Source organism: Bufo gargarizans, chromosome 4 (genome assembly GCF_014858855.1).
Source record: "Bufo gargarizans isolate SCDJY-AF-19 chromosome 4, ASM1485885v1, whole genome shotgun sequence".
Lineage (NCBI taxonomy): Eukaryota > Metazoa > Chordata > Amphibia > Anura > Bufonidae > Bufo > Bufo gargarizans.
The window spans coordinates 417,844,421-417,863,513 of record NC_058083.1 but is presented as its reverse complement, the minus strand read 5'-3'; the positions used below and the strand labels follow the sequence as shown (position 1 = coordinate 417,863,513).

At 42.2% G+C, this 19,093-nt stretch overlaps 1 protein-coding gene across 2 annotated transcripts in view; it reads left to right on the top strand.

Annotated features, from left to right (window-relative positions):
• The window catches only part of IGF2R (insulin like growth factor 2 receptor), a 191,989-nt gene that overhangs the window by 131,537 nt on the left and 41,359 nt on the right, over window positions 1-19,093 (top strand). For both annotated transcript variants that reach the window (XM_044288851.1, XM_044288850.1), the window contains exons 36-40: window positions 891-1,046; window positions 1,167-1,328; window positions 9,699-9,903; window positions 17,720-17,951; window positions 18,034-18,167. In XM_044288851.1, coding sequence (XP_044144786.1) covers window positions 891-1,046; window positions 1,167-1,328; window positions 9,699-9,903; window positions 17,720-17,951; window positions 18,034-18,167 — 889 coding nt within the window. The remainder of the gene's footprint in view (window positions 1-890; window positions 1,047-1,166; window positions 1,329-9,698; window positions 9,904-17,719; window positions 17,952-18,033; window positions 18,168-19,093) is intronic.

Here is a 19,093-nt window from a genome sequence, read left to right as displayed (position 1 = left end):
CCCCCTTTGGTGAGTTTTGAACAATAAATAAGAAGATCATCTTCAGCAAATTTATCCGATCCATCATAGATAGCGGAATCCCACACCATATATTAGTCTTGCCCCTAAGTTTACTCACCAAAGGGAGAACATTTAACTCAACATATCTATTTATGTCTGCAGTTATATAAACCCCTAAATATTTGATGCTACCTTCTTTCCCTATTACTTTTACCCCTGTGTTTATCCTCCTTTGATCAACTCCCAAAGCCATTACAAGTGATTTACCCCAATTTATCTTCAAACTTGAAAAATATCCAAACGTGTCCAAAACTTTTATTACTTCCTCCTCTCCAGTATCCAAATCCCCGAGAAATAATAAAATATTATCCGCATATAGTGCCATTGTTTTCTTTAATACTACCATATGTAAACCCCTGTATCTTTCTATTTTCTCCTATCAACATAGCTATAATCTGCCTAACATTAAATCCTGCTTCCGGGTTGGTGAAGTACAGAAGTTTTTAATAAGATGCATAGATTTATACAGTATTTAAAGGGGAAATTTAATTTGAAATGGGTTTTCGAGTATCATCGATGCATGTGTGTAAATCCTGTATTGAAGTCTACAAGAGTGCAAAACTTGTGCTCCATCATATATTGTTAGAACATAGAAAAAGTCACATAATCTCATGGCAATGCTCCTGTTCATAACCAAGCCATATTAAAGATGAATATGTGGTGTATGCGATTTATTCAGCAATTTATTGTGGAATCATGTCATAATTTCTACCCTGCCCCCAGTTGTAGCCAATAATGCAGTTAATATCAGAGAGTAGAAAGTAAACCTTGTGTTAATATACTACTATAGAACTTCTTATGTTTTTGCCTTTTTTTATTATAAATTAAAGGACATTGGCCGCCAGTCGGGTCCTCCACAGATTGATCAAACTACACAAACTGTTTCCATCAGAATGGAGAGCTGGACACCATGTGAATCTGCAGAGATGGGGCAGGGAAATTATTCTACTACTATTATCTTTCATTGCAATGCAGGCACAGATCTAGTAAGTTTGTTGTATTTAGGTTATCATTTTGTGTGATTTCTTTTTTTTTCTTTTTTATTTTTTATTATTATATTCTGCTTTGATAAACTATTTTTGTTTTAATACTTGATTCATCCACAGGGAAGACCAAAGTTTCTCCAGCTTTCTGAATGCAACTATCTTTTCGAATGGGACACCCCATTAGTCTGCCCAGATGTGGAGAGCGTCTCAGGATGTGCATTGACAGATCAGAAACTACAATACACCTTTAATTTCTCTAGCCTCTCTAAAGAGACCTACAAAGTAAGAGAAACATGGATGTAACCCATCTAATAGAATACAAATAATGGTGTTTTTCTGGCATTACTGATAAGTACTGATAATCTATTCTTTGGGTAGACCATCAATAACAGATCAGTGTCCAGATCTTGGCATCCCAGCTGATCAGTTTGAAGAGGCCTGAGTGCTCTGGTCTGTGTATTGTTTGCTGTATTCCAATACACTCAGCACATCTTAGCGGCTGTCTTAGGTATTGCAGCCTTGTCCTATTGTGTTTTTTTTATTTTTTACTTTTACTGTTGTAAGCAGGACATTTGCTATGAATGAAGACGGTTCATCTGTAATTGACAGGATAGTTATAAGGGCAGTATGTAAACAAAAAAAATGATGCACAGTTAGGAGGCAAATTGTCATAAGGACTGATGCATTTGGCCATACTATGGATTTGTGTTGTACCGATCAGTAATACAACAGCCATAAAATTCTTTGGCTCCATAGGGTACATCTGTCTGTCTCTTAATTTTACACTGTGATACACCGGATTTAAGAGAAAATTATAGAAAATACAGTGCCCCATATGGCCGCACATAGTGTCTACAGGTCTATAATACAGACTCATAACCATATGAGTGTATGGTATTTCCATGACTATATGAGCCCTAAAGTTGGCCATAGCCATGCTTCTGCTCAGTAGTGATCTTTAGGTTGTCTGTGAAACTGTATAGATTGTGTTATACAGATCAAATTATGATTATTATATGAATAATTTTTACACGTTTGACGAACGAGAATGAAACATGAATTAAAGGGGTTCTACAGGAATTAATAACATTTATTGAAAAAGCTTACCGTAAATAATACTTTTTTTTTTTTTAAATATATTGCCATATACCTTTGGTTAGTTATAATTGCTAATTTTGTCTAAGGAGCAATCGGGGGAAATAAAATGGCAGCCGTCCTACTAGTACACACACAACCTGTCCAAATCACAAAGCAGGACAAGTTACTTCACAACACTGAGCTACAGAGCTGCCTCATCCTACTCTCCAACTTGTCAGGGATTATGATCCTGAATACAGCTGATAAGATCTTTAGCTGAATCTCTGTAGGAATGGAGTTCACGAGGAGACATGAAGTACAGAGATGAGGGTTGTGGTGTAGCTAATGAGCAGCACTTGTGTGCATTCGGCTGCATTACCACTGCCCCACATTACCACAGTTTGTTCTGTCTGTGTCTCATGAACTCCATTCCTACAGAAATTCAGCCAAAGATAAACTGTATTCAGGACAATAATCTCTGACGAGTAGAGCAGAGAGGAGGATGAGGCAGCTCTTCAGCTCAGTGTTGTGAAGTAACTTGTCCTGCTATGTGATTAGGACAGGTTTTGTGTGCACTAATAGGAAGGCGTCTATTTTATTTCTCCTAATGATAACTCCCTAGACTAAGCAAGTCCTTAAAACTAATGAAAGGTATTTGGGCATATATTTATAATACAATAATATTTAAGTATTTTCAGTAATTTTATTAATTCCTGGAGAACCCCTTCAAAGAATTAAAAATATATTCCCCTCCTCCTAATGACCTTCTGTTGTTGGACCTACAAGATATTCAAGGATCTTGCATGTTTTTGTTTTCCTATGCAAACATGCTTATACCTTAGCATAATCGTCAAACTAAATAGACTGAAGATATGTGAAATGCAGATGCCAGTCAACCAACAGATGTCCTGATTAGGGAAGGATTACAAATGTGACTACTTATCTTCTAATCTTTCTGATCGCCATATCAATGGTGGGGTGATAGTATGAAGTCCTTGTGTCCCTCTTGGGGTCACTGTGTAAAAGATGACAGTAACAGGCTCTGATTTTACTTCCTGTGGTCACTTGCACCCTACTCCTCCCTAACAGGCACACAACCAGGTAAACTCCACATGCTGCTGACTTCATACAAGTGCTGCGCCCTGAATATAGCACCTGGAGTATTGAGATTGGTATCATTTGAAAGTGAAGATTCTGGGTTTTAACATTTATACCAAGATCTAGTACTTATATTGCACTTATAAGCTGCAGCAAGCTTTTTAAGTCATGGTGTATTACATATAGGTCAGGGATATTCAGTCCTCCAGCTGTTGTAAAACTACAACTCCCACAATGCCCCTCTGTATGATGATGGCTATAGGCTGTCAGGGAATGATGGGAGTTGTAGTTTTGCAACAGCTGGAGGGCAGCAGGTTGATCATGCCTGATATAGGTGGTAAGCCCATTGTTTTGCATACAGACATCCCAGGTTTGAATCCTGGGAGAGACTTCCAGTTTTTTCTTCCGATTTTTTTTACTTCCACATTTAACCCATAAGCGAATAATATTTTTAGGCTTAAAAAGCTAATAAATATTGCTGGTTTATTTATAATCATATATGGTGCCTGTGAAAAAAACAGTAATGATTATATATTATTTATTATAGTATAGTCTATTCTTGCTTGTATCATTGAGGGACACAGAAGACCGTGGGTATAGCTGCTGCCACTAGGGGGCGACACTAAGCAAAAAAAGTGTTAACTCCTCCTCTCAGCTAGCTAATCAGTCTTAGCACACTGAAGAAGGTGACACTGCTAGAATCAGGGTGGGCATAAACCGTCTGGGTAAGTATATTACCTACCTCCCCTGCCTGAGCCCCCTTCTCCTCTGTTCTCTAAGTGAACAAAGGAATATATGTTGTTTCTCCTAGACCTTGGCCCTTGTATCTGGTGACTCACCGCCTTGGTCCTACCGCCGGTCCCCGGCCCCATCCACGCCCTGCGAGCCAGTATCGGTGGTCGCATGTCTCCTTGGGCGGCCGGTGCTTTTCTGCTCGGGGCATCGGTATGCCCACTCCCGGCCTCCTTGTTTCCCAGTGCACTCTACTCCCTCCCTACATCGCTGCCCCAACCAAAAGTTCTTCTGGTCTGCCCTGCCTGTACTTGAGGCCCCAGCTCTGTGGCCTACCAGGCCGCATCTCCTAGCGTGTTTCAGATGCGGGATCTGTATTTTAAAAGCGCGAACATTTCGCGCCCATGCCTTCGCCACGCCAGCTGCCCAAAAAGCTCTGCCCCTGCGTTCTGCTTAACCCCTTCCTTGCCTCAGTACTACTGTGCTGAGGAAAGTGCTTACTGGGCTCTCAGCTGAGGCTTACAGTGGTGCTGGTCATTAGTACAGACGGATGTGAGTTCAGTTCCCGTTGCTGTGTTTTGTTAGAATTGAGCTGCATGTGTAAAAAAAATAAAAAATACAAAAAAAATCTATATTTTTACATATTAACCCTTGGAGCTAGTTTCCACACCATTCTGTAGGCAGAATTTATTTACCCTACCGCTGGATACATACATCCTATAGTGTAAGCGGAATTCTGGCACTACCGCTGGATACCGCACTCCCTGTAGCTTCCCCTCTTCCTATAGGCGGAGTAGTTACACTAACACTGAATTCCATGAGTCCTATCACATTCCCTCCCCTCCTTAGGTGGAATATGTGCGCTCTCCACTGGACCCTGTACATTCTGTAGCATACACTCCTTCCATAGGCGGAGTAATTGCCCTTACACTGGATGCCGTACAGCCTGTAGCATTTCCCTCCTTCCATAGGCGGAGTACTTGCACTACCACTGGCTGCTGTACAGCCTGTAGCATAGGTGGAGTAATTGCTCTTGCACTGGATACTGTACAGCCTGTAGAGCTACCCTCCTTCCTAGGCGGTGTACTTGCTCTACCATGGGATACTGTACAGCCCATTGCATTATCCTCCTTCCATAGGCAGCGTAATAGCACTACCACTGGATACTGTACAGCCCGTGCCATTACCCTCCTTCCGTAGGAGGAGTAATTGCACCTCTATTGGGTTTTGTACGTCTTGTAGCATTGCCCTCCTTCCTTAGGCGGAGTAATTGCACTTCCACTGGGTACTGTGCATCCCGTAGCGTTATCCTCTTTCCATGGGCAGAGTAATATTCTATCGGCGGAGTGTTTACATCCCGTTGGTTCCTATACGTCCGGTAGCATTGCCCTCTCTCCATGGTCAGAATATTTACACCACCACTGGATACCGTACATCCGGTAGCGTTACGCTCCTTCCAGAGGTGGCGTAGTTGCACTACCACTGGATCCTATGCTTCCGGTAGCATTACCCTCCTTCCTTAGTGGGAGTGTTTGCACTTACTTTGGGTACTGTACAGTCTGTAACATTACCCTCCTTCTATAGCGTAATTACACTACCACTGGATCCTGTACAGACTATCGCATTACTCTTCTTCCTTAGACGGAGTAATTGCACTTCCACTATATGTTCTATTGCATTGCTCCCTACGCAGGCGGAGTGATTGCACTAATGCTGGATATCATCTGTCCTGTCGGTTTTCCCTCTTTTATATAGGTGGTTTAGTTGCACCACAGTCGCATACTGTAGATCCTGTAGCATTATCCTCCTCCTATAAGAGTAATTGCACTATCACTGATTGCTGTACAGATTGTCGCATTACCCTCCTTCCTTAGGCAGACTATTGCACTTCCACCAGATACCATACGTCCAGGCGGAGTAATTGCTCTCATACTGGATATCATCTGTCCTGTCTGCTTTTCCCTTTCTATTGGGCGATTGGTTGCACCACAATTGCGTGCTATAGATCCTGTAGCATTACCCTCCCCCCAATGACAGAGTAGTTGCTTGCACTACCAGTGGACCCTGTACATCTTTTCGGTTCCCCTCTTTCCGTCAGCGGAGTAATTCCACTACCCCTGGAAACTGTTCCCCCTATTACATTATCCGTCTTTCTTGGGTGGAGTAATTGCTTCAACACTGTCTACCGCGACTACTCTAATTTGTTTCTTGTCGCATGGCATCCTGTTCTATGGGTGGCCTATTGGCTAGACACGGTACCTACAATTGCCTTATCCCCTCATCATAGGAGGTATTTTGGCACTACTGCCAAACGGCTGCTCTGATTGCCAGTTTTCTTCCTTCTAAGGTGGAGTGTTGCGCTAGCATCAATTCTTGGTAGCTTTTGCTGTTGTCCTCATTTTCTGGTGGAGTCTCTCCTTTGACCCTAGAGGCCATAGTTGTTACTATCACCTCTCCCTGTGAGGCAGTCTTTGCTCTGCCTATAAATATTCTGGCTACTCCGGTTCCGTGGCTACTACTGTGTGACCCCTTTCCCAGGGGGAATTTTTGCGGCGTACATGACGCATGGGTGGGGGACACTGCATTTATGGTTTTCTCCACATCCCTTCCTCCATGTGGAGTATTGGCCGTGGCATTCTGGCAGTATCTACACAGCATTCCTCCTTCTAGGCATGGTACCTTCTCGCTAGTTGTAGTTGTGATCGTCTCTACATTTCCTTCTTTCACAGGGGGCACTTTGCTTATGTTCTGCCATGACAAGCTGTGGCTGAGGGGTTTGTTCACTTCTGCTGGGCATTACTACGTTTTCTGTACCTGGTATAACCTACCGATTTCTATGGCGCTGGCTTAGCGCCTTGTTCCCTTTACATGTACCGCATTGCCGCTACAATCTACTACGGTGACAGCATCAGTGTTCCCTCCTTGTGGAGTTTGGGTATGCACTTATTCAGTTTGCATATGTGAGTTGTCTGCATGGCTCCCCTCACCAGGTCCAGGGGTTGTACTGCCTTTTTTTGTCACCCCTAAGTGCTGGTTTTCTACTAAGCCGCACTTGTAGCTGCTTGTACTTCTCCCCTTCCGCAGGGCGAGAAGTTGCGCTCCCCCACATACTGTTACTGCCTGCTCGGCCAGTGTTCATAGCCATTGGGTACTCGTATGCCCCCTTTCTGCTGTGGGGTGCCTGCGCGGTTAGTGTTGGTTCTGCTACCAGTTTTTATTTCTGGGCCTTTGTGGCATTTGGGGTCCGCACTCCCTTCCTGGTGCAGTATTTTTCCTATCTCTGGTTCCTGTCTGCTGTTTCCGATTTAGGTCTGCCAGTTCAGGCAGCCTTCCATGGAGTATCAGACTGCTTCTCTCCTCTCTTGTTCTGGAATTTAAGGTCCTCGTCTACATGTCTCTGCCTACCACATTGGCGTTTTCCTGGGAGCACATTCTTATGGTAAAAAAAAACTTGCCCGTAGGTCTGAAGGGGATGTTTTTGATCCCGGAGGACACTCTTTCCCTGTCGGGTTACTCCCCAATTTTTTTTAATTTTGTTTTTCACTTTTGGTTCGGTTCCACTGCCTTGTTCCCTTTTGGGTTTCTTCACTTCCTCGAGAATTTTTTCTTGTGGGTCATTCTCATGCTTGACTTCCGGGTTCTCTAGCCCTGACTTGTTTGTCATGGTCCTGCTGGAATGTTCTTCTCTTTTGGCAGTCCGGTATGGTGTGTGGGGCCTTTGGGCATCCTTACTTCTTCCCCCATGGGGAGAAAGTTTTTTCACATCTGCAGTTCTTTGGCCCTTGCTATCCAGATGCCATTTTCAGTTCTTCTTCTTCCAATCAGTATTCGGCTGAGTTTTTTTTGTTTTTTTTTCCTAGAGTTTTGATCCTTATCAGCCTTCTGAATCCAGGCTACGTATTTCTCTCCTGTATCTTCCGCAATCGCTTCGTTGCTTCTTGTGACTGACTTGTCTTCATTCTTGTCCATCTTGTGGATATTCTGTGTGCTCTCCACTTTATCTGAAGTCTCCTAAGCCCTGACTTACATTCCCTGGGCTGTTCGTATTCAGCCGCTCTCTGGCTGGCCTTCCCAAGTATGGGTCTTCATGTCCCTTTTCAGGGTTCCTGTTGTGCCTTTGCCCCACATTTCTGTGCTGGGCCTTATGACAGGCCTTGGATTCATTCTGTTCTTGTTCCCTCCCCATGATATTGCTCTTTAACGTCCCATGGTCTTCTCTGTCCCCCAATGAAAAAAGAGAGAAAATAGGATTTTTTGTGCTTACCTGTTCATTGGGGGACACAGCTCCCACCCTGTATGTACATTGCTGGTTCTCCTAGATGGGTCCTTCTGGTTCTTGATGATGACCCATCTCCGGTTTTCTTCCTTTTTGTTGTTTTTTGTTGGCTATTCCTGGCTGCTTTTGTACAAACTGATTAGTTCAGTGTCTGCAGGAGGGGTATAGCTGAGAGGAGCAGCTAACACTTTTTTTTGCTTAGTGTCACCTCCTAGTGGCAGCAGCTATAGCCATGGTCTTCTGCGTCCCCCAATGAACTCAGCGAGAAAAGGATTTTACAGGTAAGCACAAAAAAATCCTATTTTATTATGGGTTAAATGAGAGAGAGAAGAAAATAACGGAAATAAGTTATACGTTTCTCCCAGGATTCAAACCTGGGATCTCCTACAGAGTTGTGTACCACAAAATGATGTAGTTTGATTGAAAAATCAAATTGATTGAAAAATTACAAGCCCTAGTTCTTGGAATGAAACAATGAAAAAATGTAAACAAAAAAAATTTGGTCACTAAGAAACAAAATCAGCTGCTCACTAAGGAGACAATTGCTATATGGTGTGTGCAAATAAAACATTTTCTTTCTGGGTGATGCCTGCACTGTGAAGTACTCTGAATAACAGTACACCGACAGTGATTGATTTATTGTGGAGCACATGACAGCAATGTTTCAGCACACAGGCCTATATACAGCTTCAGGAAGGCCTGTCGGACTATTGCTGTTATGTGCTTTTGTTTTTTGCAATTTGAATATAGTACTGTAAAGATCAATTCTAGTATGTCTAAATTTAGTTTCATTTAACCTTCCTCCGATCCGTGTAAGGTGACAAAGTGGTTGCACACTGCCTTTAAAAACTACTTTCTTCAAGTGTGCACACAATGTGGAAGAGGGTGGTTGAGCGGCACTCCTGGTAATGGAAGGCGGTGCTCAGTGGTAAGGTGCATATAATTAATATTGAAGAACCACGGCACTCTATAGCTATATTTTGTTTGCTTCTTTTATTTCATTTCATTTCATTGTATATTTTTTTAAATATTGTAAATATTTTCATATATCCATCCAAAATTAGTACGTCACTGGCCAACGTTTCGGTCTATTTTTCAGACCTTGTTTCGGTCTATTTTTCAGACCTTGTTCACGGCCTTAGTCTGTGTAGTCAGGAGTCTGGATCACACCATCCCAGACTCCTGACTACACAGACTAAGGCCGTGAACAAGGTCTGAAAAATAGACCGAAACGTTGGCCAGTGACGTACTAATTTTGGATGGATATATGAAAATATTTACAATATTTAAAAAAATATAAAATGAAATGAAATAAAAGAAGCAAACAAAATATAGCTATAGAGTGCCGTGGTTCTTCAATATTAATTATATGCACACAATGTGGGACACAAGAAGACTTTTGAGAATCATCAAAAACAAAGTTTCTACTGTATTTGGTATCTAATTTTTTTTTTGTTTTTTTGGACCAGGTGTCTGAACAAACAAACACCTATCACATTGGAGTGTGCTCCCCAGCACAAAGTATGCCATCTGGTAACTGTAATGGGGCTGTGTGTCTTCAGTCTGGAAACACAGCCATCTCTTTTGGAAACATTAATGCAATGAAAATGGAGTATCATCACCAACAGGATATGGTAGAACTTACGTATGTTGGAGGAGACCTTTGCTCACCATGTAAGAAAAAACGTGTATCATTCTTTTGTAATGTTTACAATTCTATTAACCCCTTAAGGACCAGCGCCATACATGTACTGCGCTGGTGGACGTGACCTAAGGACCAGCCCGGTACATGTACGGTGGGCTGATCGGGCGGGTGCAGGAGCTGCGATCAGCTGTAGTCACTGATAGCCAGGCCCCTGCTGCATAATCCGGCATCGGTGAAAACACAGATGTCGTATTAACCCCGTGTATGCCGCGGTCAAAGCTGACCACGGCATGCAGAGGGTACGCGTGCCCTCCGCATCTCCATCGGGTCCCAGCGCTGAAGTGGCGTCGACCCAATGGCAGAGAAGGCAAGCCCGATGCCTTCTACGTAAGCCTGTGAGATCCAGCCCTTAGGTTGGGTCTCACAGGCAGGCTGACAGCCAATGCATTACAATACAGGTTGTATCGTAATGCATTGCAGAGGGGATCAGACCCCAGAAGTTTAAGTCCCAGAGTGGGACAAAAATTATAAGTTTAAAAAAGTGTTTTTCATAAAAAAAAATTGTTTCAAGTAAAAAAAAAATCCCCTTTCCCAAAATAAAACACATAAAATTGTAAAAATAAGATTGGGTACATTTTATTAAATTGGGTACATTGTATACAAAAAATTGGGTATTGCCGCGTCCGCAACGATCGGCTCTATAAAAATATCACATGATCCACCCCCTCACCTGAACACCGTAGAAAAAGTAAAATAAAAACTGCTAAAACAACCATTTCACCATACATCATAAACAGTGCAACACCAAGCGATCAAAAAGGCATATGCACCCCAAAATAGTACCAATCAAACCATCATCTCATACCGAAAAAAAATGAGCCGCTACATAAGTCACCCAAAAAATAAAAAAACATGGCTTTCAGAATCTGGAGACACTAAAAAAAAATTTTTTTTTATTTTTTTTCAGAAATGCTTTATTATGTAAAACTGAAACAACCCAAAAAATATATTTGGTATTGTCACGTCCGTAACAACCTGCTCTATAAAAATAGCACATGATTTAAACTGTCAGATGAACATTGTAAATAATAACAGTGCTAAAACAGCTCTTTCCATTTAACCACCATGACGGCAAGATAGGAGGTTGACCCCGACCTCTGTATGGGCAGAAAAACAGAGAGGGGTTAAATTGCCCCACCCCCCACCCTCTTTAGTGGGGGTTTTTGCCCCTATAGTGGACAGGTCAGAGAAAGACCTCTCTGGTCGTCAGGGAGGTGACGCTGGATCTAATACATGGGCAGCATGGACTCATCGGCGGCTGGAGCCTCCCTTAACTCAGGAATCACTGCGAAGAACACCTCGCTCGCCGGCAGTAGGATTCCAAAGCTGGGCAGGGGAGAGAATGCGGACCTTGAGTCGGTTCATCGGATGCCTGTGTCCAGCACAGGTTGCGCGCAAGCGTCTTCCTTTCTCCTGGTGAGGATAAGCAGACTTGAGCCGGAGTCCCCCACGTGATGGCGGCGTTCCAGAAGTGTGTTTCATCGGCGGCAAATTTAAAAATGCAGGAACCATGGTGGATATTCTGATCTAAGGTCTGAGGATCACGTCCACAGAGATGTCGGCACCTGAGCAGCCTAGAGAGCTGGACACTCCTGCATCGGTTACAAAGTCCCCACATGGGGAAGCTAACTGCATACTAATTATAGTATTGTAGCTTACATAAGAGAACATTGTTCTTAGATTATACCATCTGTTAAACAGAAGGGTATATTGGCTAATTGTTCCTCTCTTCTCAATAGGGTGCTAAGGAGGCTAAAAAAAAAAAAAGTGTTAAGTGCATCTCGTGTTTCAAAAAACTTCCTGAGCACTATTCTAAAAAATTGTGCAAGGAATGTATTTCAGATGTTAAGAGGAACAACCATCAATGATGGAGGAACTTAGAACACCGATTTGTGATGAAGTTAAATCTTCCCCAACTTTACTAAAAGACGCCAGTCCGGGTCCTCTTCCTCCAAATAGAGAGAAAATGGCAGTCCCTTCCTCCTCTAAATCCGAGGATGAAAAGGACGAAGCCGCTTTAAGGCGGAGGGAGAATGACAACCCCCTTTCTGAAGGGGAGATTGTAGAGGACACAAAAACTTATACTTCTCTTCTGAGGAAATAGCAGACCTACTGAAAGCAGCAAGGGCCACAATGGGCTTTGAAGAGGTTCGGGGGGTGGGGGGGGGGGGTGGGGTTTAAGATCTAAAAGATCAAAGGTCTTCCCCATAAATGAGAATATAAAGTAGATGATTCTAGACAAATGGTCAGAACCAGAAAAACGCCTGGATATTTTGAGAGAATTTAGAAACTGCTCCTGTTTGAGCCCTCAGAGGTAAAATTGTTTGATATTCCTAAGATTTGAAGATTCTTCCCAGCTGCGGGACCCGATGGAGAGAAAGGCTGATAGTCTCCTGCGTAAGGCGTGGGAAGCAGCTATGTACAGTATGAAGACCAACATTACGGCAACTTCGGTGGCGAGATCTATGTACCTGTGGTTAAACGAGCTAGAAAACCATTAAAAAAAATAAAACCCTGAGAGGGGAAATTATAGATTCTCTGCCCCTTCTAAGATCTGCCACAGCCTTCTTAGCAGATGCCTCAGCTGAGACAGTTACGTTTGCTGCCAGTGATGCAGCACTTTCTAACTATGCTAGAAGGGCCTTATGGATGAAGTCGTGGTCAGGCGTCAAGGCTTCAAAAATTAAGCTCTGTTCTATCGCTTTTTCTGGCGAATGTCTTTTAACCAGTTCTGGACAAAATCCTGGAAAAAGCGACGGATAAGAAAAAAGGGTTTCCTTAAGAGAAACTTCAAAGAATATTTTTTGTTTTTGTCCCTATGGGGGGGGGGGGGGGGAGACAGACCCTACAGGGGAAAAATGGGGCAGTGGAGCTACCCAAAATGTGGTCGAAGTAGGCGGTTCCTCTTTAATCCCCAAGATAAAACCAGCGATAAACAATGATGCAAGGATTGGTGGAAGACTGAGGGCTCCTATTTCAATGGGAAGTAATTACCTCAAACCAATGGGTATTAGATATAGTCACCAAAGGATACAAGATAGTTTTCCTCTCTTCCCCCCCCCCCCCCCCCCCCCCAAAGAAATTTGTGATAACATCCCCACTATCCATTCTACTAAGAGAGAGACTCTGGAAGAGGTACTGGAAATGTTAAATCTAGGAGTCATTGCACAAGTTCCCCACTCTAAAGAGAAAGAGGGCTTTTACTTCACCCTATAGTGGCCAAGCCAGACAGGACATTGAGGACAATAATAAATCTAAAGGACCCTATACAGGAATTTAAAGATGGAGTCCTTGGCATCCACGATTCCATTGATAGGTCAGAGTGCGTTAATGTGCACGATAGATCTCAGACGCATATTACCATGTACTAATCAGACAATCTTGAGATTCGCCCTAAGAGACAGTACAGGGAAGGTTCATCATTTTCAGTTTACGGCCCTCCCTTTCGGTATTTCAGCAGCCCCAAGAGTCTCCACTAAAATAGTAGTAGAAATGGTAGCTCATCTAAGGAAACACGGTCTAATGATACCATACTTAGACGACTTCCTATTACTGGCAAACTCTGGGGAAAAGATGGAAAGAGACCTGAAATCCTTCCTATCCCTACTAGAGGATTTCTGATGGATGGTAATTAAAAAAAAAAATGATGCCTTTTTCCCCAAACAAAAATAAAAAAATTTGGAATTCTCCAGGATTCTCAAAAACAATCCTCCTTTCTTCCAGAAGAAAAGACAGTAGAGTTCAAAGAAAAGGTCCAAAGGTTCCAGAAAAGGAATCTATGCTCAGAGAGGCAATGAGCCTTCTTGGCGTATTAATGTCATGCATCAGTCCATTGGGCTCAGTTCCACTTCAGGACTCTTCAGCTATAGTTACTGAGACAGACTTCTTTAGACAAGAAGATACGTATTCCACATCATATTAAACTATCTCTCATATGGTGGACCCAATAAAAAAATCTAGTAAAGGGAGTGGCCTGGCAGAAGGCGCCGTTCTTTCAAATCCAGACAGACGCCAGCAAAACAGGATGGGGTTCAAATATAGAAGGAAGACTCTTTCAAAGGCTTTGGCCAGAAGTTATAGCAAATCAATCGTCAAGCTACAGGGAATTGGAGGAGCTGTATGGGAGACAATAAAAGCTGCGTCTGTCCTTATAAAGGGACATCACATAAAATTCTTATCGGACAACGTGACAACAGTATCCTACTTAAGGCAACAAGGAGGAACAAGATCAAAACAGTTAATGCAGCTAGCTGACAGTGAAAATATTTTCTTTGGCCAAAGAAAACCTAACATTTATATCTGCAGTACATCTAAAAGGCTCCCAAAATTAGGTGGTGGATTTTTTGAGCAAGGAAAACCTTAGACGAGGGAGAATGGTCACTTAATCCAGAGACATTGAGCCTCATAGTAGAGAAATGGGGCTTCCTGGTCATAGACCTATTTGCCTCAGGGTTAAAAGCAAAAGTCCAAGAAATTCTGTTCCCTAAACCCAAGAGACAAACCGTGGGCAGTAGATGCGTTCTCTCTCACTTGGGATTGGAAGCTGGCCTATGCTTTTCCCCCGTTCCAGCTAATCCCAAAAGATTATCCCCTACAGGCCAAATCTTATTTTAAAAACCCCATTCTGGCCAAATAGAAGTTGGTTCTCGATCCTAAAAAACTTAGCTGCATCGGATCCGTGGGTACTCCCTCCCAGAAAATACATCATGACTCATGGGCCATTAATACACCCATGCCTAGAATTTTTCAGGCTGACAGCCTAGATCCTGAATCGGAAAATCTAATGAGCCAGGGGTTGTCAGAGAAGGTCATCACCACTCTGAAAGCTAGTAGGAAAAAGGTGACTTCTGTGATTTATCAAAAAATATGGGAAAGTTTCTGCTCATGGTGGGGACATGAAGAGATGGATAAATCAACCCCAAACATTCAGAATATTTTACATTTTCTACAACAGGGGTTAGATTTAGGCTTGCGTCCTTGGACCCTGAAGGTGCAGGTTTTAGCCCTTCTTTGACTCTGATGTAGCTGAGCACAGGTGGATTAAGTGATTTTTCAGGACCGCTTGCCATTCAAGACCTTTTGTTAGACCTAGAATCCCAACTTGGGATCTAAACATAGTACTCAAGGGTCTAACAAAGTCATTTTGAGCCATTAGAGGATGTGTCAGTTAAGATGCTTTCTTTCAAGACAGTTTTCCTCATAGCAATTAAATCATTTAGAGAATAGGGGAAAATCTAGTGCTCTCTCAGACATCCATACCTAACTATCAAGGACGATAGAGTGATTCTTAAACCAGATCCAGGTTTTCTTCCGAAGGTAGTCTCAGACTTCCATAGAAACTAGGAAATAGGGCTGCCATCATTTTGTAATAACCCGTAAAACAAAAAAGGAGAGGAATTCCAATCCCTTAGACGAGTTGTGATGAGATATCTGGAAGTAACTAGAGACTTTAGGAACCAGTTAGTACAGTTCGGAGGGAAAAATAGAGGGAAAGCCGCCTCTAGGGCTTCAATCGCCAGGTGGATAAAACAAACTATCCATGACTGTTACAGTCTCCAAAATCTTCCTCCAGGGTGGTCTCTTCTTCCTATGCAGAAAGAGCAGGTGCTTCATTGGAACAGATATGTAGGGCTGTGACTTGGTCCAACATTCATACCTTTTATAAAGCACTACAGACTTGACTTGTCAGGATCTTCTGAACTATCCTTTGGTAGGAAGGTCCTCCAGGCCATAGCCCCCCTTAATTGAATAATCTGGTAGGTCTCCTATATTGCTGTCATGGTGGCAAAATGGGAAAAACTGAATTCGATTTTCCGGTAATTCCTTTTCCATGAATCCACCATGACGGCACGGAATTCCCACCCCCCAATTAAGCCTTTTTCTGTTTTCCTGCCCCTACAAAGGTCAGGGGACAATCTCCTATCTTGCCGTCATGGTGGATTCATGGAAAAGGAATTACCGGTAAGTCTAATTTCAGTTTTTTGTCACCTTGCCTCACAAAAAGTGTAATATAGAGCAACCAAAATCATATGTACCCTAAAATAGTACCAACAAAACTACCACCTTATCCCATAGTTTCCAAAATGGGGTCCTCTTTTTTTGGAGTTTTTTCTCTAGGGGTGCATCAGGGGGTCTTCAAATGTGACATGGCAACTTTAAAATTATCCCAATGAAATCTGCCCTCCAAAATCCATATGGCGTTCCTTTCCTTCTGCGCCCTGCCGTGCACCTGCACAGCAGTTTGACTACATATGGGGTGTTTCTGTACTACAGAATTAGAGTAATATATATTAAGTTTTGTTTGGCTGTTAACCCTTGCTTTGTTACTTTAAAAAAATTAGTTAAAATGGAAAATCTGGCAAAAAAGTGACATTCTGAAATTTCATCTACATTTTCCTTTAATTCTTGTTGAACACCTAAAGGGTTAACAAAGTTTGTAAAATCTGTTTTGAATACCTTGAGGGGTGTAGTTTCTAAAATGAGGCCATTTATGGGTGGTTTCTATTATATAAGCCCCACAAAGTGACTTCAGACTTGAACTGGTCCTTAAATATTGGGTTTTGGCCATTTTCCAAAATATTTTTTAAGATTTGCTTCTAAACTTCTAAGCCTTCTAACGTCCCCATTTACAAAATGATCCAAACATCAAGTAGATATATGGGAAATGTAAAGTAATAACTATTTTAGGAGGTATCATTGTCTGTTTTAAAAGCAGAGAAATGAAAATTTTGAAAATAAATTTTTCCAACTTCTTAGTAAATTTGGTATTTTTTTTATAAATGAAAATTAAATATATTGACTGAAATTTACCACTGTCATGAAGTACAATATGTGATGAGAAAACTATCTGAGAATGGCTTGGATAAGTAAAAGCGTTTTAAAGTTATCACTAGGGATGAGTGAATAAATAACTTTGTTCTAATTCTGTACGGAGCCGGAGATCCGTACAGTATTAGAATGTATTGTCTCAGATGTGCCAAAGTCTTGCAAGACTTCGGCTAATAACTTCATAAATTAATTTGTACTGTAAAAAAACATTTCCCAAACTCTCTGGTTCGGTTCCAAGTGGTAACCTGAGTTCAGGAAATGTTTTTTTACAATGCAAATTAATTTATGAAGTTATTACGCAAGTCTCGCAAGACTTCGCAAGGCAATAACTTTGGCTCATCTGAGCCAATACATTCTAGTACTGTTCAGAGCACCTGCTCTGTACAGTATTGGAACTAAGTTTTATGCGAATCGACTTCGGATGTTTCATCATAAGTCGATTCGCTCATCCCTAGTTATCGCCGTGTAAAGTGACTCATGTCAAATTTGCAAAAAATTGCAGGGTCCTGAAGGGGTTAATTATATTAAATGGCTTCTCCAGGTTATGAATATTGGTTAGGATAGGTCATCAATATCAGATCAGTGGGGGTCCAACACTGCACCCACACCGATCAGCAGTTTTGGGCCGTTGTTTGTCTAGAAACTATACATTATACGGAGCTGAAGGCAGACAGCTTTGTACACTGTGTAGTGGCCGTGCCAGGGTGCTCCAGCTCAGCTTCCAGCTCTAGCTGACCACCACCTACTTACTACTGGTGGTACAGGGTATTGCAGCTTCATCCAAATTTTTAAAAGAACACTTCAGGCTAAAGTGACAGATTTTACTGTCTAATGCTTGAGCCTCATGGAACGGTGCATGACCTAGCGATTACTTGTACCCCTTGTGACATGGATGAACTTAAAAACATTAGATAACCATATTCACCGTGTTTGTCTTCTTCCATTGCCTACCTTCAGCAACCGAAAACAGACAGTCCACCATCTTGTTTAAATGTGACGAAAGTGCTGGAAAGGGATTTCCTGTCCTAATCAGTGAGCCCAAAGGATGTTCAGCTATGTTTGAATGGAAAACGCAGCTAGCCTGTCTTCCAAAACAGACCTGCAAAATGATATTTAACCATCAGACCTATGACCTTAGAAGCCTTTCCTCCATGACAGGAAACTGGGATTTTACACAAAATGGAGATAGGTAAAATAATGTTTTATATACAAGTGCTTGCAGTACAATGAATTGTATAGTGTTTTCTTACTGTTTTCGTCTTTACGTGCAGGTATTATCTTAACCTTTGCCAGAGGGTAAACCAAGGGCCTAGTGGCTGCTCAGAAACTGCAAGTGTGTGTCAAGAAAGTAATGGAAAGGTCCAGGTTTTGGGGCGGGTTCATTCGCAGGAAGTGACATTACAAGGTAAGCAATAACATGTTTTACTATTCTTACAGAGACTGATGAAGGTGGAGTACGCAACACTGTCATGATCTGAGTCTGTGTGCTTTCTCTTTCTGTGAGGAGCAGTATAGAACCTCTTCTGCTGGGAGAGATAGAGCTTGATGCAGCTCCATGCATTTATCATTAAGTGGAATCTACTGGTAGGGGGCACAATCTCGTCTCCATGGCTGATGATGCTGCCATGGAGAGAGACCTGGCAAGTGTGTTTTACCTAGTCTTGCATTAAAAGGACTATGTCACCAGCGACCTCCCTATTCAGCTGTTTGCATAGACCCATACAGTGGATATAAAAAGTCTACATACCCCTGTTAAAATGTCAGGTTTCTGTGATGTAAAAAAAAAAAAAAAAAAAATGAGACAAAGATAAATCATTTCAGAACTTTTTCTGTTTGTCTGGGCTATGGGGTAGAGTGGCAAGAGTAAAGCCTTTTCTTATGAAGAAAAACATCCAAGCCAGGCTACATTTTGCAAAAACACATCTGAAGTCTCCCAAAAGCATATGGGAAACCAAGGTTGAACTTTTTGGCCATAATTCCAAAAGATATGTTTGGCCCCAAAACAACACTGCACATCACCAAAAGAACACCATACCCACAGTGAAGCATGGTGGTGGCAGCATCATGCTTTGGGGCTGTTTGTCTTCAGCTGGAACTGGGGCCTTAGTTAAGCTAGAGGGAATTATGAACAGTTCCAAATACCAGTCAATATTGGCACAAAACCTTCAGGCTTCTGCTAGAAAGCTGAACATGAAGAGGAACTTCATCTTTCAGCATGACAACAACCCAAAGCATACATCCAAACCAACAAAGGAATGGCTTCTCCAGAAGAAGATTAAAGTTTTGGAATGGCCCAGACCTGAATCCGATTGAAAATCTGTGGGGTGATCT